This window comes from Pseudoliparis swirei, chromosome 18 (genome assembly GCF_029220125.1).
Source record: "Pseudoliparis swirei isolate HS2019 ecotype Mariana Trench chromosome 18, NWPU_hadal_v1, whole genome shotgun sequence".
NCBI classification, from domain to species: Eukaryota; Metazoa; Chordata; class Actinopteri; order Perciformes; family Liparidae; genus Pseudoliparis; species Pseudoliparis swirei.
Window position 1 is genome coordinate 10400961 of NC_079405.1, and position 14927 is coordinate 10415887.

General features: G+C 40.8%; 1 protein-coding gene across 10 annotated transcripts in view; it reads right to left on the minus strand.

Annotated features, from left to right (window-relative positions):
- Positions 1 to 1947: 1947 nt before the first annotated feature.
- arhgap9 (Rho GTPase activating protein 9) overlaps positions 1948 to 14927 on the minus strand; it is a 41647-nt gene continuing 28667 nt past the window's right edge. For 9 of the 10 annotated variants that reach the window (XM_056436839.1, XM_056436837.1, XM_056436838.1 and 6 more), the window contains 12 exons: positions 13840 to 13901; positions 13603 to 13690; positions 13055 to 13150; positions 12586 to 12684; positions 12003 to 12108; positions 11499 to 11618; positions 9199 to 9297; positions 8209 to 8286; positions 7369 to 7422; positions 6482 to 6616; positions 4952 to 5057; positions 1948 to 3184 (listed from right to left, as the gene is read on the minus strand). In XM_056436839.1, the coding sequence (XP_056292814.1) occupies positions 2998 to 3184; positions 4952 to 5057; positions 6482 to 6616; positions 7369 to 7422; positions 8209 to 8286; positions 9199 to 9297; positions 11499 to 11618; positions 12003 to 12108; positions 12586 to 12684; positions 13055 to 13150; positions 13603 to 13690; positions 13840 to 13901 (1230 nt within the window). In that variant the 3' untranslated portion in view covers positions 1948 to 2997. The remainder of the gene's footprint in view (positions 3185 to 4951; positions 5058 to 6481; positions 6617 to 7368; positions 7423 to 8208; positions 8287 to 9198; positions 9298 to 11498; positions 11619 to 12002; positions 12109 to 12585; positions 12685 to 13054; positions 13151 to 13602; positions 13691 to 13839; positions 13902 to 14927) is intronic. The other variant, XM_056436840.1, reaches the window with a different exon arrangement.

Sequence of the window (14927 nt, forward strand, 5' to 3'; positions counted from 1 at the left end):
GCTCTGCTGGCATTTGATGCGCTAAACTTCAGTTTAATGGTTGGGTGAGTAAACAAACGGCTAACCGTAGCATTACCAAACCATAACGGGGCACATGTGTCAGATACTTTTGGGTGCCATGCATCGGCCACATTGAGTCAGCTGTAGCACCAACAATGTGTTAATGTTTTGACCATTTTTCTGAGTAAGATGACACTTAATTGAGAATTTATTTGTCATATTTGTGGTTTGCAAAAACCAACACAGTCAGACAGCAGCGCCACTCGCAAGATTGCTGCACGTCTCATCCACGAGCAACATGTTGTCGGAGTAGTTGCTGAGCATTTGAAAGTTTCGAGTCCCCGTACCAACAATGCAACAACAAGCAGGAGTGTAAAGAAGGAACACAGCTACACATGTTGCTGGTGGGTTTATTTGAGTTAACTATGTGACTTATCTATGTGTTTCTTTTTTTCTCTTCTCAAAAATATTGTAAATAACGTGAAATAAAATAAAAGCCATGACATAGAGTAACAACAAGGCCCATTGTTTGCCATGTGCCATCCCGGCTGTATTTCTTACACAAGAAGGAAACATACAGATTCATTTAGCTGCCAAAGCAAATGACAATAAAGTGCACTTTCTAAAAGGGTTTGGACTATGAAATGTTACTAGGATGGAAAACATGTAACAGATGAACCCATTTCAAAACCTTCTCGTACTCTTACCTCCGCAACTTTTTATTGAATACATACACAGACACACACAAAAAGGTTTTGTTTTAGTGTTGCAGCAAAAAAATTAACTGACTGCAGATGCAAAAAAAAAAAGGGTCTGGCCGTTACATTTAATCGGTCTATGTATGCCTGCACATTTAACTGCACGACTTATCATACAGAATTTATATTTTGCATCGGTCTAGATTTAATAGGGAATATTCAGTCTGCCGTTAAAAATCACATGTGATTAATATGTCAAAGAAGAAAGAAAGAAAAGTGCGGCATTAAAATACAAAGTAGAGTTTGACTTCCCCTGCCAACACACTGCTGATTAGAAGGGAGTGTTTGATTGTGTCCCTGACAGACTGATTCTATTTTAGGGAGTGATTAGCGCCCCATCAGCAAGTGGAATAAAACACATCAGAGCGAGAGGCTACAGCAGCTTAATGCCACTGAGCTTTTATTGAAAGAGAAATCTCTACAATTTCAGAATTTGGAGAGAGAATAAAAGATACAGTAAACATTCTTAATACTTCTTATTATATTATTTTGAGGGGGTTGTATGATCTTTACATATAATAATACAAATTCAAACATTTAATCTAATGTGTGGAGGCTCTGGGACACTCGACTGTCAAAAGACCAGAAGAAAAGCTGGGAAACCGCAGTACTGAATGAGGGATACGTGTATAAACTGTGAAGACTGCGTTCATACAAGAATTTGGATCAAATAAACAAATGTGGCTGTTGTTTAAGAAGAAAAAAGACTCTGCGCCAATCAAATATAAGGATGACCTTGGACACACAATGACCAAAAGTTCAGAGGACTCCTCATCAATCAGCGACACGTCATTTTCGCCCCTCCTTAATCACTCACAAGACCTGAAATAATACCAAGATAAAAATGAACAAATACATCCAATATGACTGCAAAATATGTGAGCTCTTCTCCCCCCCGTGTCCCTCTTTTCTGCTCTTTTTTGTCTTTTGCCAAACCCACAGTCAATATAAAATTACCAAAGCCACAGAGTAAGATGGTTTTGGGGAAAATCCACATTTTTTAAACATATGCATTTCTAGTTCCTCTTTTGTTCTGTTATTAAAAGCAGCATTTGGACCAATCACAGAGGATGCCTCCGCCCACTGCGCCTCCGGGCCCCACATACCTCCACACACTTCTACTATCTCTCACGCAAACCCATCACTCGGGCCAAGCGACCAGACGCATCCTGACCAAATGTCACAACAATTAGTTTTTTCAATTTTTCTTTTATTGCAGGAGAGTTAACAATCAGGCCCGAGCTATTTTTTAACGACACACAGTTGAATTGAAAGCAAATGTCTCAGTTTGAATTTGGCTAAATTCTAACGCTTCGGTTACACACTGTATGCAAAGTGCAACTCGTTGACAAAGACATACATTCCCGTATTTACAATTTCATATTTTTTTAACTTAATCTGAGGAGTTTGAACAAATAAAAAAATAGAAGACAGATGCAAATGTGTACAATAAGGGAAACTTCAAAGGTCCACGCTCACTCCAACGTACTGTTTGGTACAAAGGAACATTTGCTGCCCGGTTGGCACTGAAATCATGCTTTTATCTTTGAAGAGTTACCCGTTGAACTTTACCTCTGAAGTCTGAAATACACATTAAAAAACTCTTCATCGAAACACTGTATAACTTCAGCGGGGATGCGGTCAGGTTGACACGAACAGCTTGCTTCCTGCTTGTTTGCATATGTTTGAGTATCCTCTCCTCGCCCGTGCAAGTGGGATCTGTCCAGTCTTTCTGCAGGAGGTGCTGGTCCGTGTGATTTCACAGTGAGATGGTTCCGCCAAGTTTTGTTTCAGTGCCACGTTAAGAAACATCCTTGGTCAAATATCTGATTAATACTCAGCTAGCTGGAGGAGATTAATCATTTTTATGGCTTTTAATTTTTTATCCTGATCGAGTCTGAAACATCAAGGAAAAGTGACATAGAGGAATCCGCTCTGGCAGCTAAGAACACCGAGGCTGCACTCCACATCTGCAGTAGAAAACAAAAGTATTGCAGCTAAAATTGGTTTGTTTTACTATTATTGTTTTAACATGGCTTTATATGGAGGCCAGATGTCATGATTAGCAGCTTTCTGTCCTGGTTCTTTTTACCCCGTAATTATCTTTTGATGTGAACCCCATTTTACACCACATGAGTCAACAGGCGAGGAGGACAAACGCTGCACTACTGGTGCTTTTGAGGGGTCTGAAGGGGCTTGTTGGAATCCCCCCCACCTTCCCTTCTACTGTCCGAAAAGATCAAGAGGGGCCTCTTGTTCCAAAGATGTGGTCAAACTCGCTGAGGATGAGTTCCATCGCTTGGTTCTGGTAAACCATATTCACCGCCATGTTGCCGTTGTCCTGTTCTGGACGCATCAGGGTCGGTCCGAACACGATGCCGATGTTCTGGGTGGTCATTCGGTTGGTACCTGATTGCTCCAACACTCTGTTGAGGGATCAGACACAGAGAGCATTAATAGCTTAAAATATCAACAAGAAATTACAAGAACCAACATTGCTCTGGATCACTGATTCTGAATTGTTGCAGCTTGCGGGTATGAATGACTCGTCGTGTTAGCAGGATGGTTCGAGGGATGAAAATCCTCTGCTTTGGGCCCAGTGAGAAATATCTCAGTGAATGTTGGATGACTCGGCAAAAGTCTTTGCACAAACTTTAATGATCTTCAGATGATGTATTCTAATGACTTGTATTTGTCGTCCCCTGACATTTCCTCAAGCACCACCACCATGAGGTTGACGTTTGTGGGTTTTGAGTGAAATGTCTCAACAACTATTGGATGGATCGCCATGACATTTGGAACACACATCCAGATGCTCCTCGGGTTGAATTTGAATAACTTGTAATAACGAGTGTTAGCATGCTAATGTGTTAAAATAAGACTGTGAATGCGGTGAACTTGCACAACATTGTCATTGGGAACATGTTAGCACGCAGATGTTAGCATTTAGTTCAAAGCACCAGTCCCAGAGAAGCTAGTGTGGCTGTAGATCTTTGGGACTGCAGGCGCATATAGATGACTGCTCACTGTGCATTCAGCTTCATCCGTGCAGTCAGCATATGACATCTTTATATTCTTCACACACTCAGGACAACTAAAATAATAAGTATCCACCAGTGAGGTCTTTTCTTTGCATGTACCTGCATGTTATAATCTAAATGTGTGCACAAAATAGGCTAAATCCACCGCCTGTGTGAGTGTGTGTGTGTGAGAGAGAGAGAGAGAGAGAGATTGGGGGGGACGCAGGAATGGGTTGAAGCCACAGCATGAGGCATTCTTTCTAAAAATGCCATTCCCACCAAGCCACAGAAGCAGCCAGCAATTGCTCAAAACTTCCACATTAAAAAGAGAGGAGGAAAAGAGAGAGAGAGAGAGGGAGCGGAGAGGGTAGAGAGAAAAGAGAGAGGTTCCAGTGGTGGCGGCGGTGGTGTTGGTATGCCTTCCAGCAGACGAACCACAAGGCTCCCATGGGACCTTCGAGGCAAGGAGGAGAGCGCGGGGGGACGGCGGCGGAGGGAGGAGGGAGAGAAAAAAGGAGGAAGGGATGGAAAGAGGAGGAAGAGCGGAGGAAGAGGAAAGGGAGAATACAAAGAAGAGAAGGAAGAGAATGAAGAGGAAGTGAAGGAAACGAAGAGGAGGCGACGGGGGTTGATTGAGCAGGGAGATAATAAATGAGAAACAGAGCCGAGGGGGGAAAGGAATGACAGCCGGGAGAAAATGAGAGAAGGAGGTAGAGTTGACATATTCATGGGGCCACCACACCCTGGCACAAACATCGGCCTCGGAACACGAACGCTCACCCCTGAGTGGAAGGAAAAACCATAGGCGGTAAAAAAACACACATTTTATGTACTGTAAAAGGAACTGGCTCGCAGAACATCGTCCGCCATTCATCTTCCTCCAGCCTTTTCATCTTCACAGGGACCAAAACTTAACAACAGTGTGATGCCGGTACAGCACTGGCAGACTTTGAGAGCTGTGGCCAAAGAATCTCTGATAGAAAACGGCCGAGAACGATAAGGAAACTACTCCCTCTTGTGGTCAGATTTACAAAGCAGCGAGCCGAAGATATTTTTTCCGTCTGGTTTGTTCCTTTGTGCTGAAATATTGCAGAGGGAATATTCTGCATTATGAACTGTGCCAGTTTCAGGGCAGAGAGACAAATGCATGCCGTTGTATTTCCGCCCCCTCACCGTTTGAGATGGCAGCAGATGAACTGCAGCGTGTCGCGGTTCGTTGGAGGCATGTTGAGCACCAGATACTTCAGACGATCCACTTTGTCCATGTAGTCAGACATTTCTGCAACACAGACGTGTCAGTTCACCAGAAATGTCATCATTTCATGAGCTTAATTAGCATACTCTGATACTCCATTAGCATCTACTATCTAATCTGATAAAGCAATATGCAGTTATCAACAATCATCACTGTGGTTTGATGAGAAACTGTGAGCTGTGCAACAAAAAAAGATCCCATGGATTGATTATTCACACCAAGACTGCATTTACATTTGTTATCATCTATTCCTAATATGAAACTTTTCAGATTGAATGTTATAAAAAAATTTAAAGCCAGATTAGCTACAGTTTTAGGATAAGTAAAATATTTTCTGATACACTGCTTATCACAAAGGTTTATGGAAAAATGATTGATGAAGAACAGTTAAAGAAAAAGTTTGGCGATTATCTTATTATCTTGAAAAATGATGATCAGTGAATTGATGATATTGTATAAGTGTTGTATGGGAACATGATTTGTACAATACAATATAAATACAAAAGAACATCATCGTTGTTCAAAACTATTCCAAACATCATTGGGCTGTACTGAATGACTAGCTCATTTATTATGATGCCATGAATATTCACCAGAGCGTAAAATGTATATTATTTGGCAATAAAATAAAGTAAAGACGATCTAACAAATTGTTGCTTTTAGTCATTTCTTTTTTTGAAAAGTAGAAAAATAGAAAATAACACATATGAGTGGAGGATTATGGGAGAAGCGTAAACAAATGCAGCTACTGTCAGGGTTTTTATGCAGAACAAACTCAATAAATGTAATTTTGTCGGTATGTCATTATTCTTTTCTCGTGTTTGAACTCGAGCAATTTTCTTTTTGAAAAGCACCATTATATTTTATTGTGTCCATATATCTTTCATGATATTTGTGGGGTTGTGAAATATTTCGTAATGGTGGAAAAGTCCTCTTAATACGGTATATTCTATAATCACGAAAATGACGTTCACCACAGTTTGAGAGAGTGTGAAAGAGCTCAAGTTAAGAGGGGAGTGAACTCTCAAACCCAGACTGTCCTGGTTTTGACTCATAAAAACCAGAGCAGTATTCAAAATAAAAACACATCAGAGGAAAAAAATAATATGGGGAGATTTTAATGTATCCTCGTGGCCTAGAGGTTAAAAGATGGCGATCGTGCAATTGCAACATTCCCACTTTGGTGTCTGGCCTGGGACTTTCATGCATGTTATCCCCCTTCTCTCTCTTTCCTCTCATTTCCTCTCATTTCCTGCCTGCTGTCTACCACACAGAATCAAATAAAAGGCCCGATTAAGAATTGTATTTTTACTTCATACAAACTTTGTAAACTGAAGGATTGTTGTGCTTTATAGCTTAGATTGATCTCAGATGAGTGTCACTCAGTATGACATGAAGGCGGTAGGTCTATTCAGTAAATATAAAATAAACTGGGGCTTGTCACTCACTGACTGTCTCCACGATGTCGGCGAAGAAGCCGAAGGGCACGAGGGGCTCGGGAAGTTCGCGAAAGAAAAGTTTCAAAGCTCCTGTGATGACATGAATGTCCTCCCATTCACTTTGGTCCAAATTCAGCTTCTCCTCTGAGGGACATGGAGGGAGGAGGAGGAGGAGAAGAAGACACACAGACGGACAGGGTTAGAGGAAGTCAACAGAAAGGCAAGACAATGTGGAGAAGAGAGACAAAGAAGTGGAGTTACAGTCACAGTATTGTTTAGCCAACAGCATCAACAGAGCAGAGAGCAAATTCACATCAGTGCCGAGGCGTAAAATGAAGGCTTGTAGCTGCGAGAGGGAGATAGAAATGGTCTGTTGAAGACAGAGAAGACACAAAAGCACAAACACATGTAAAGCACACATTTTCTTAAAGTACCGGCCCGACCAATGCTTCTCAAACTGCATGACGGGAACCAAAAAGGAAGACATTAAAAAGCTTAAATTTGACCTCAGAGTCAAGAAGTTCAACATATGTGATACAAACAAGTATCTAAGGATGGGAAACACTCGTCTGTGAGATTAAAACGCGACGCAAGCTGCAGCTGATCCTCCGTTTCGTCCACTTGGTGGCAGTCACGCACCGCGCGAGACGCGCTGTACAACCTGCTGCGTGTTATTACATCAGAAAAACGTAAAGCAGAAAAGCCTGAGGGACACACGTACATTAAGCAAATGGTAGCACAAGCAGCAAACTGTTCGCTGCACGCCTCAGCCCTGCTCGTCAGTCTGTGTGTGGGGAGTTCTTGACATTGTTAAACACATATGGCACGAAAACAAGCAGGGTGAGTAACACGTGAAAGCGTTTTATCCGGTTTCATCCTCGCCAGGCTGAATCTACCTTGTACAAACTCCGCCGGGAACATGTAACGTCCGTCTGTCGTCACCGCTCGCTCTGCAAAAACCAACAGTTACTCGGGGGGGCTTTTCCTTTCGGCGTCCACTTTATCAAAAGGAAGTCGTGTAGTGAGAGTGAGGCCATCTAGGTTTCCAAGCAGGTGTACAGCGAGTGTGTGTCGGGGTTACACAATATCATATGTAATCAGAATGAACCGCATCAGGTGGCGTTGGTCTTAATTTTAAGCAGCTGAAAGGAACCTGCTACCACTTCTCTCCTCCCACAACATTTCCCCTCGCATTTATTGTTAGAGATTTCATCAATCAGCGTTAAGCATCTCTAAAGAGATTGGCTCAAACTCATGACGGAGAAGGCTTCAAACAGTTCAAGCCAAACTGACCAAGCATGGAAAGGTCTGATGGCTTTTATTACAAATTAGAGGAGGGGTCAAATACTCAGGGGCTGCATTTGTGTTTTCAGGGAAAAGAAAATATAGATGCAGGGTGGTGTATACACATTTACAAGTCAAAAATAATTAAGGGGGGTACCAGGGTTGCTTTTCTTTTCCCGTTTTCTTGTAGTTTTAGTTTTGTTTTTTGGGGTATGTATGTTTGTTTTTATGTATGTATGTGTGTGCATGTGTATGTATATATATATATATATATATATATATATGTGTATGTATGTATATATATATATATGGGTGTATATTTATATTAAAATTTTTATGTCTGAGATTTTTGTATTTGTTTTATATTAATATGTCTCAACGAATCAAAAAATGTAAGTGACAAAAAAGCATCTATAAAGATCAGCGTTTCTCCTCCTCCCCTTCATGCTCACCGTGGTCCACCAGGAAGCGAAGTTTTTGGATCACTGCCAGGTTCCCTGACACTCTGTAGATGCCGTCAGTCTCCAGTCCTGCAACACACCCACACAGCGCTGCTTAGATCCCGAAAGTGTCTGAGCATCTATTAACACTTTACAAGGTCAATATGAAAACTAGACTGACATGTATTCCCTTATTTAAGCTTGACTTCATCAGTGTAAAATATTTTTTTTAATAGTTTCATCAGATTTCAAGGCAGTCAGAGCTTGATATCATGTTTCAATTTTCTGCACATACATAATTTAGTGTGCCTGGGAAGTTTGTTTTGTTGCATAAGTGCCCAAAAGCGTGTGAATAAAGTCAAGCAAAAGCACATCTTGGCACATTTAGGCTTAGGCATCTAAAATAAGTTTTTAAAAAGTAATTATTTTGCTTGATCACATGACCCTACTTCCTCACAACATTTCATAGCGTGATGGTTGTGCTGAGAAAGTTCTGGTATGACGTTGAGTTCCTGCTTTGTCCTCAATGTCGGACATGGTAGAACAAGTCAGGCCCGTTGATTATTCTCATCAACATCAACATCCTCATTTGATTATATTCTGTGTTTTCAGTCGACGCCTTGAATGTAAACATTTCAATCGGAAACAATTAGACTTTGAGGTCAAAATCGAGAGTGTTTTGTGAGTATTAAATATTTATACGGATCATTTCTTCTGCCTAGTTTCCGAACAATTTTCTCCCATTTAGATCTCCTCCTCCTCTGCTGGCAGCTGTCACCACTGTTTGTTTTTTTGTTTCCTCTCTGTCAGGCAATCACAAAAATGTTCGAGTCAATGTTTGTTATCGCCTGACAGAGAGGAAACAAGTGATTTATTTCACGGGGCTGTCCAGTAGCTGCACGAAAGCTGTCAAGTGACTGATACTCAAAACAGGCTTGAGGAGTGTTTCCCCCTTTAGGTTGAGAATCCCATCAACCGGCTGTGTGTCTGCGGTGTTCGTACCTCTCTTCTCCACAGCGTCGGTACAAAGCCTGACGAAGCGAGGCACGGTGCTCTTCTCTCTCTCACAGAGCATCTCCAGGCGACAGCCAAACACCTGATCTGGAGGGTGATGACGGACGGACACAGACACAGAAACATATTCTTTTATGTCTGTTCAGGGTTTTTTGTTTTTCTCTTTTCAATAACTGTGCCAAGGCACCATGTAAGAGCTACACGCTCAAGTTGATCTGGAGATAAATGTACTGTTCACTATGGAATGAAACCTCCCAGTGTTCCCAGCAGCAATATAAGCTCACCCTTGATGATGAAGTGCTACATGCACTGTACTATACAGGACTGTCTCAGAAAATTAGAATATTGTGATAAAGTTCTTTATTTTCTGTAATGCAATTAAAAAAACAAAAATGTCATGCATTCTGGATTCATTACAAATCAACTGAAATATTGCAAGCCTTTTATTCTTTTAATATTGCTGATTATGGCTTACAGCTTAAGAAAACTCAAATATCCTATTTCTAAATATTAGAATATCATGAAAAAGTATACTAGTAGGGTATTAAACAAATCACTTGAATCGTCTAATTAACTCGAAACACCTGGAAACACATTTTCAAATGTTTGATTTTGTTTTGCTGTTATAAATCTTTTTTTTTACTTGGTCTGAGGAAATATTCAAATTTTATGAGATAGGATTTTAGAGTTTTCTTAAGCTGTAAGCCATAATCAGCAATATTAAAAGAATAAAAGGCTTGCAATATTTCAGTTGATTTGTAATGAATCCAGAATGCATGACATTTTTGTTTTTTTAATTGCATTACAGAAAATAAAGAACTTTATCACAATATTCTAATTTTCTGAGACAGTCCTGTATATCCTAGAGGGGGGAAATAAATCATTGGCAACCCTTCACTCCAGAGTATGCCAGCAGGATATAATGTTGTGTTGTCTCGGTGTTGTACTTGTCGTCCAATCAGTCAGTTTGACCACAACTTGAGAGTAGTTATCAAATTTATTATAAATATACCTCTACTTCCATTCATCTGAGCAGCTTCTTCAGTTACGCCTCCTAGTGGATGTAGTTAAGATGGCAAATGGTGTCAAAGCTTTAAGGGAGCTGTAGCTTTTTAGTGCTGACCACATCATTTACTTATCATTGTTAAATAATGAGGTGCTGGTGGTCTTGGCATCGCTGGACATGTGAATGCAGCATCACCGGTTTGAGTCTGGGTGTGAACCTTTGCTGTGTGCATTTATTCCTCTCTCTTATCACATAAACAAATAAAACATGTGTTATAACAAGTGTTATAGCGCTCATGTTTGTTACAAGACATATTTCACCTTCATTTTCTCCTGAAATGATTAGTTTTATTTTGCAATTTAGATAACTTATAATATTCCTATTTAATTAAAGAAGCTGCTTTGTATCAAAGTGTTTTGGAAGTTGAACGTGAAATAATAATTATTTTACGAGTTATTATTAAAATAGTGAGATTAAGGAACAGCGATTAAAAAATACTCATGATAGAAGAAGTGCTTTAGAAGAAGTCATAAAGGAGATCACGCACAGATCGGTGACAAATTTGATGAGTGACAAATTAAAGGAAAATCCAACAAAGATTCGTAGTAAGCTTTAATGAAGGGATGAACAACACCCGTATAAAGAATATTTCATAATTTGGTGCTGTCGGACACAGCGGCCCAAACTCTTCCTGAGTTATTTAGTTTAAATCTGCTGAGTCTGAAGGCCATAACATAAAAGTTAGATTCTGATAAGTATCCCCTGATTGAAAGTATTTGCATTCATTGTGATTCTTCACTAAACTATTACAATGTGTTCCTTTACTTTGTCACCTATTCGTATCTTCATTGGCCAGGAAAAAAATAGACAAAGGAACATTTCGGCTTTTAAGAAAGAGCGATACAAGAAGTGATGGTTGGTACGGTCGTGGCTGAAGGCACTTATTGCAAGTCGCTTTGGATAAAAGCGTCAGCTGAATACATGTAATGAAATGTTACAATAGTGTTGTAATCAGCAGACAAGCAGTGTGAAAAACGTCCTGATCTTGGAGAAGCTCTTACTAAACAGGTGAGGAGGATTGCGATGCATATTCACGAGGGGATGTGGCATCACCACGGCATACGCTCTCAGATTTCCTGGCAGACATCACAACTGTGATGCAGCTCAGTTAAACAGCAAAATATATTCAACTTTACAAGACAGGCTACATAGTTGCATAGTTTTAGCTGCAGAAGTGGAGTATTAAAATCATATTAAAGACACTCGCAAAAGGAAATCTCACCTTTAATGATCCCTTTCTCCTTCAGCGCCTGCAGAGGAGGTCTCCTTAGGATCAGCTTCTTCAGCCGGGTCTTCACTCTCTTCTTCTCCGTGTTCTCCAGGTTGGACGACGAGCGAGGAACTGCAGAGGGAGGAAAGGTGGAGGAGAAGGAGGAGGAGGAGGAGGAGGAGGTCAGTGCGGGGCGTTGGGCTGCGGCAGGGCCGGAGAGCAGATGAGACGGGATGGTGGTGAGGATGAAAAGTGGGAGTGCCGGGCGACGACGCAGGTGAGACAGGACTGACGGGGGGATTATTTGCCACAGGGGCCGTGTGAAAATATAAGTGGGCTGTATGGAGGAGAGAATGGCGGAGAGGATGGAGGGATGCAAGAAGCCTGTGTGGAAGTTTAGAAGAAGAAAAAAAAGACTGATGATGACGATGGAGTGAGAGTAAACTGTGGTGGAGGGCGGGGCCGATTCGACGAGAAGGAAGGAAGTCGGAAAGGCGTTGCGCTGTTACCACTTACGCGCCGTTCTCCTGTCCTCCTCGTCTCCGCTGTGTTCCAGCATCTCCACGCTACCCGCCCGCCTCAGGGAGTACAGGAGGACATTGTCTAACGGGTTTTCGCGGTCCTGGAGAGCAGGCAGAGTTAAAAGCACTCATTGTGTTAATTGCCTCATCTACACACATTACACCACACGCTGTTTTAAAGCATCTGTTCAAAGCGGCTCCTCAAAAGTCCAACAGAGAAATACTTACACACACCAACGTTACAAACCCATTAAATAAAAGGAGAGGTGTGTAATTTGCCCACTAAACCAAGAGTATGCTGTAATTCAGAGTTTATATGACACTTGATTTGTCGAGGCTGAGATTAAAAAAGTCCACATCTGATCTAAAGAAAAAAAAGAAAAAAGAAAGAAGCATAAAGGGAGTAAAGGGAGTTAGATGATCTGATTTTAAGGTTAAGTAAAAGGGCAGTGGAGGACATGAATGGTATATTATGAGGTATAAAACAGTTAACTGCTTATAGAGAAGTGGCACATTGAAATTACAACTCTGTGTGTATCTGTGTGTGTGTGTGTGTGTGTGTGTGTTGTGAGTCTCACCAGCCGGTCGATGACGCTCTGGATGGTGCTGTACCACTCTTTGATGAGAGAGTCTGTCTCCGACTGCAGCAGGAACTCGTTGCCCGTCACTGTCCTCAGCTACACACACATTTACAAACCACGTTACAACGCGGCGAACCGTGCGCCCATATTTGTCTTATTCGATTCCATTTTTCAGGTGTTAAACTCAATCATCTGAGATCTGGCTTTAAATGTCATCTGCCAAATGTCACTGGTAGTATTTGTTTTACTGCTTCCTCTTCCTCACTGTTAGTCATTGGAGCGTGAACGGGTTAAAGCAAGCTTCCCATTCTCACTTCCTCACTGATAAGAGCCTTTGGTTGACAGAAATATAATAATATATGTTACTACTTATCTGCTGTCACATCCTCCTCACCGTACATCAGCTCACTGCAACAGGGTGAACAATTTAAAAAGAAAATCTTTCTCCCAGAATTTATTTTGCTACCTTGAAGACGTTCTTCTTGCTGGACAGCTCGTTGGCCCAGTGCAGCTGCGCTCCTCTTAAATCCACACTGCTCTCAGGGCGACTGTTTCCTGGTTTCTGTTTTGTCAACAAACAGGTACACACACACACACAAACATCATGATTCGTTCTATTTGGCTGAATTGACCCATATATGTTTCTAAAAATGGAGTTTGGGTGTTTTGTGGTGAACCGATTTTCACCCCCATTAACTTACATCATCGCCAACTTTCACACACAACACCTACAATAGGTTTGAGTCACCTGTTGAGTCTATGTGTGTCATTTAAATGCCAAAAACATGCAGAAATGTTTGCAACATAGCCCACAGAAATATTCAGCTCTGTGCTCACTTAGTTTGTCAAAAGCTTCTGATCCGACCAGTCAGCTGGCTTTAAAAGGGACTTCACAATGTTTAAAACTAAAATTCATCAAGTTGAAAGACATGCTTAGAAAATGACAACTTTGTGTTTCTCGCAAATATAATACCTGAACTAAAGGTATTAAACACAACGTGTGTGAGCCATTACCCAGCTGGAGGGCGTCTGTGATTTAGGATCTTTGAAGAAAACCAGACTGTTCCCGACCAACACCACCCAAGAGGGGCTCCAATTTTTCCTGCAACCCAACAAACACATGTATACAGATGGTATTCATCCCGGCAAAACAATCTCACTACTCCTTTATTCAAGCACTATATTGACACAAAGAGAGGCAATCTAATTCAACTTGTTTTGTCTTTAATGGGAGCAGCCCCAGAGCCTCACCTCAGTTTCCGGCCTCCTTCTGCAATCTTTGTCTTGTTCAAGAGGCCGGCTTTCTCCAACTCCTGAGAACACATGAACAGGGTTTAAAGCACGATGTGCAACATTGAATTCAGTAACATTTATACTGTCACACTAATGCTTTCACTCAGGGTAGGCATGAAAGGCTTGAATAATGAGATGTTAACAGTAAAAAAGCAGAGGGCTTTTCCTCCGTGTAATACGCTGCATCCTGAGCGAACCCATTTAGATTGAATGTTGCATCATTCAGAAAATAGCGGGAGGGGAGTTGCTCTAAAATCTCCCACTGCGGTATGGCCCTGTTTAAGGTGTAAGAGAGAATAATTAACTATGAAGTCATAAGTGTTAAGTACAGCATATAAAGACAAATTGATTAATAGCAGTGATTTAAAAGATAGAACAGAGAAGGATAATAGTGGTATTTCATTTATTTTTTATGTAAACAGGATATGAGATATCCACCGCTAAGAATAAGTTTATATGCTGTGAAAAGAATAAAAAAATGACGTGTGAAAAACTCAAGTGCAATGTTTTTTGTTTTTTTTAACCCTTGTGTTGCCTTCGGGTCATTTTGACCCGATTCAATGTTTAATGTCGGTGTTCTTTCGGGAGTCAACAAACAAACATAAAGTACCTCACACTTAAACTTGGAAAACAATATTAATTCTAATAATTTTCTGGAGATTTTAATAGCTGGGGTCATATTGACCTCAAGGGTAAAATATGTTAGTAAATATAAAGGTAACAGGAGGGTTAAACATTGAATCGGGTCATATTGACCCGAAGGCGACAGGAGGGTGAAACATTGAATCGGGTCAAAATGACCCGAAGGCAACACAAGGGTTAAGACCTTACTGTGGACAGTTGTCTCTTTCTTTTTTCTACTTATAGTTCTATAGTTATAGTTTTAGTTAATCCTCTATCAGGAATGTCTATACTGAGTAACTGGGGTGACATCAGGACTAAATTAATTAAAAATGGTGAATGTATAATTATTTTTATAAAAGGATTTTGAGTGGAGAATTCCAAACATTTCAAATGCCTTTATTGAATTAGTTAAGAATGCATGT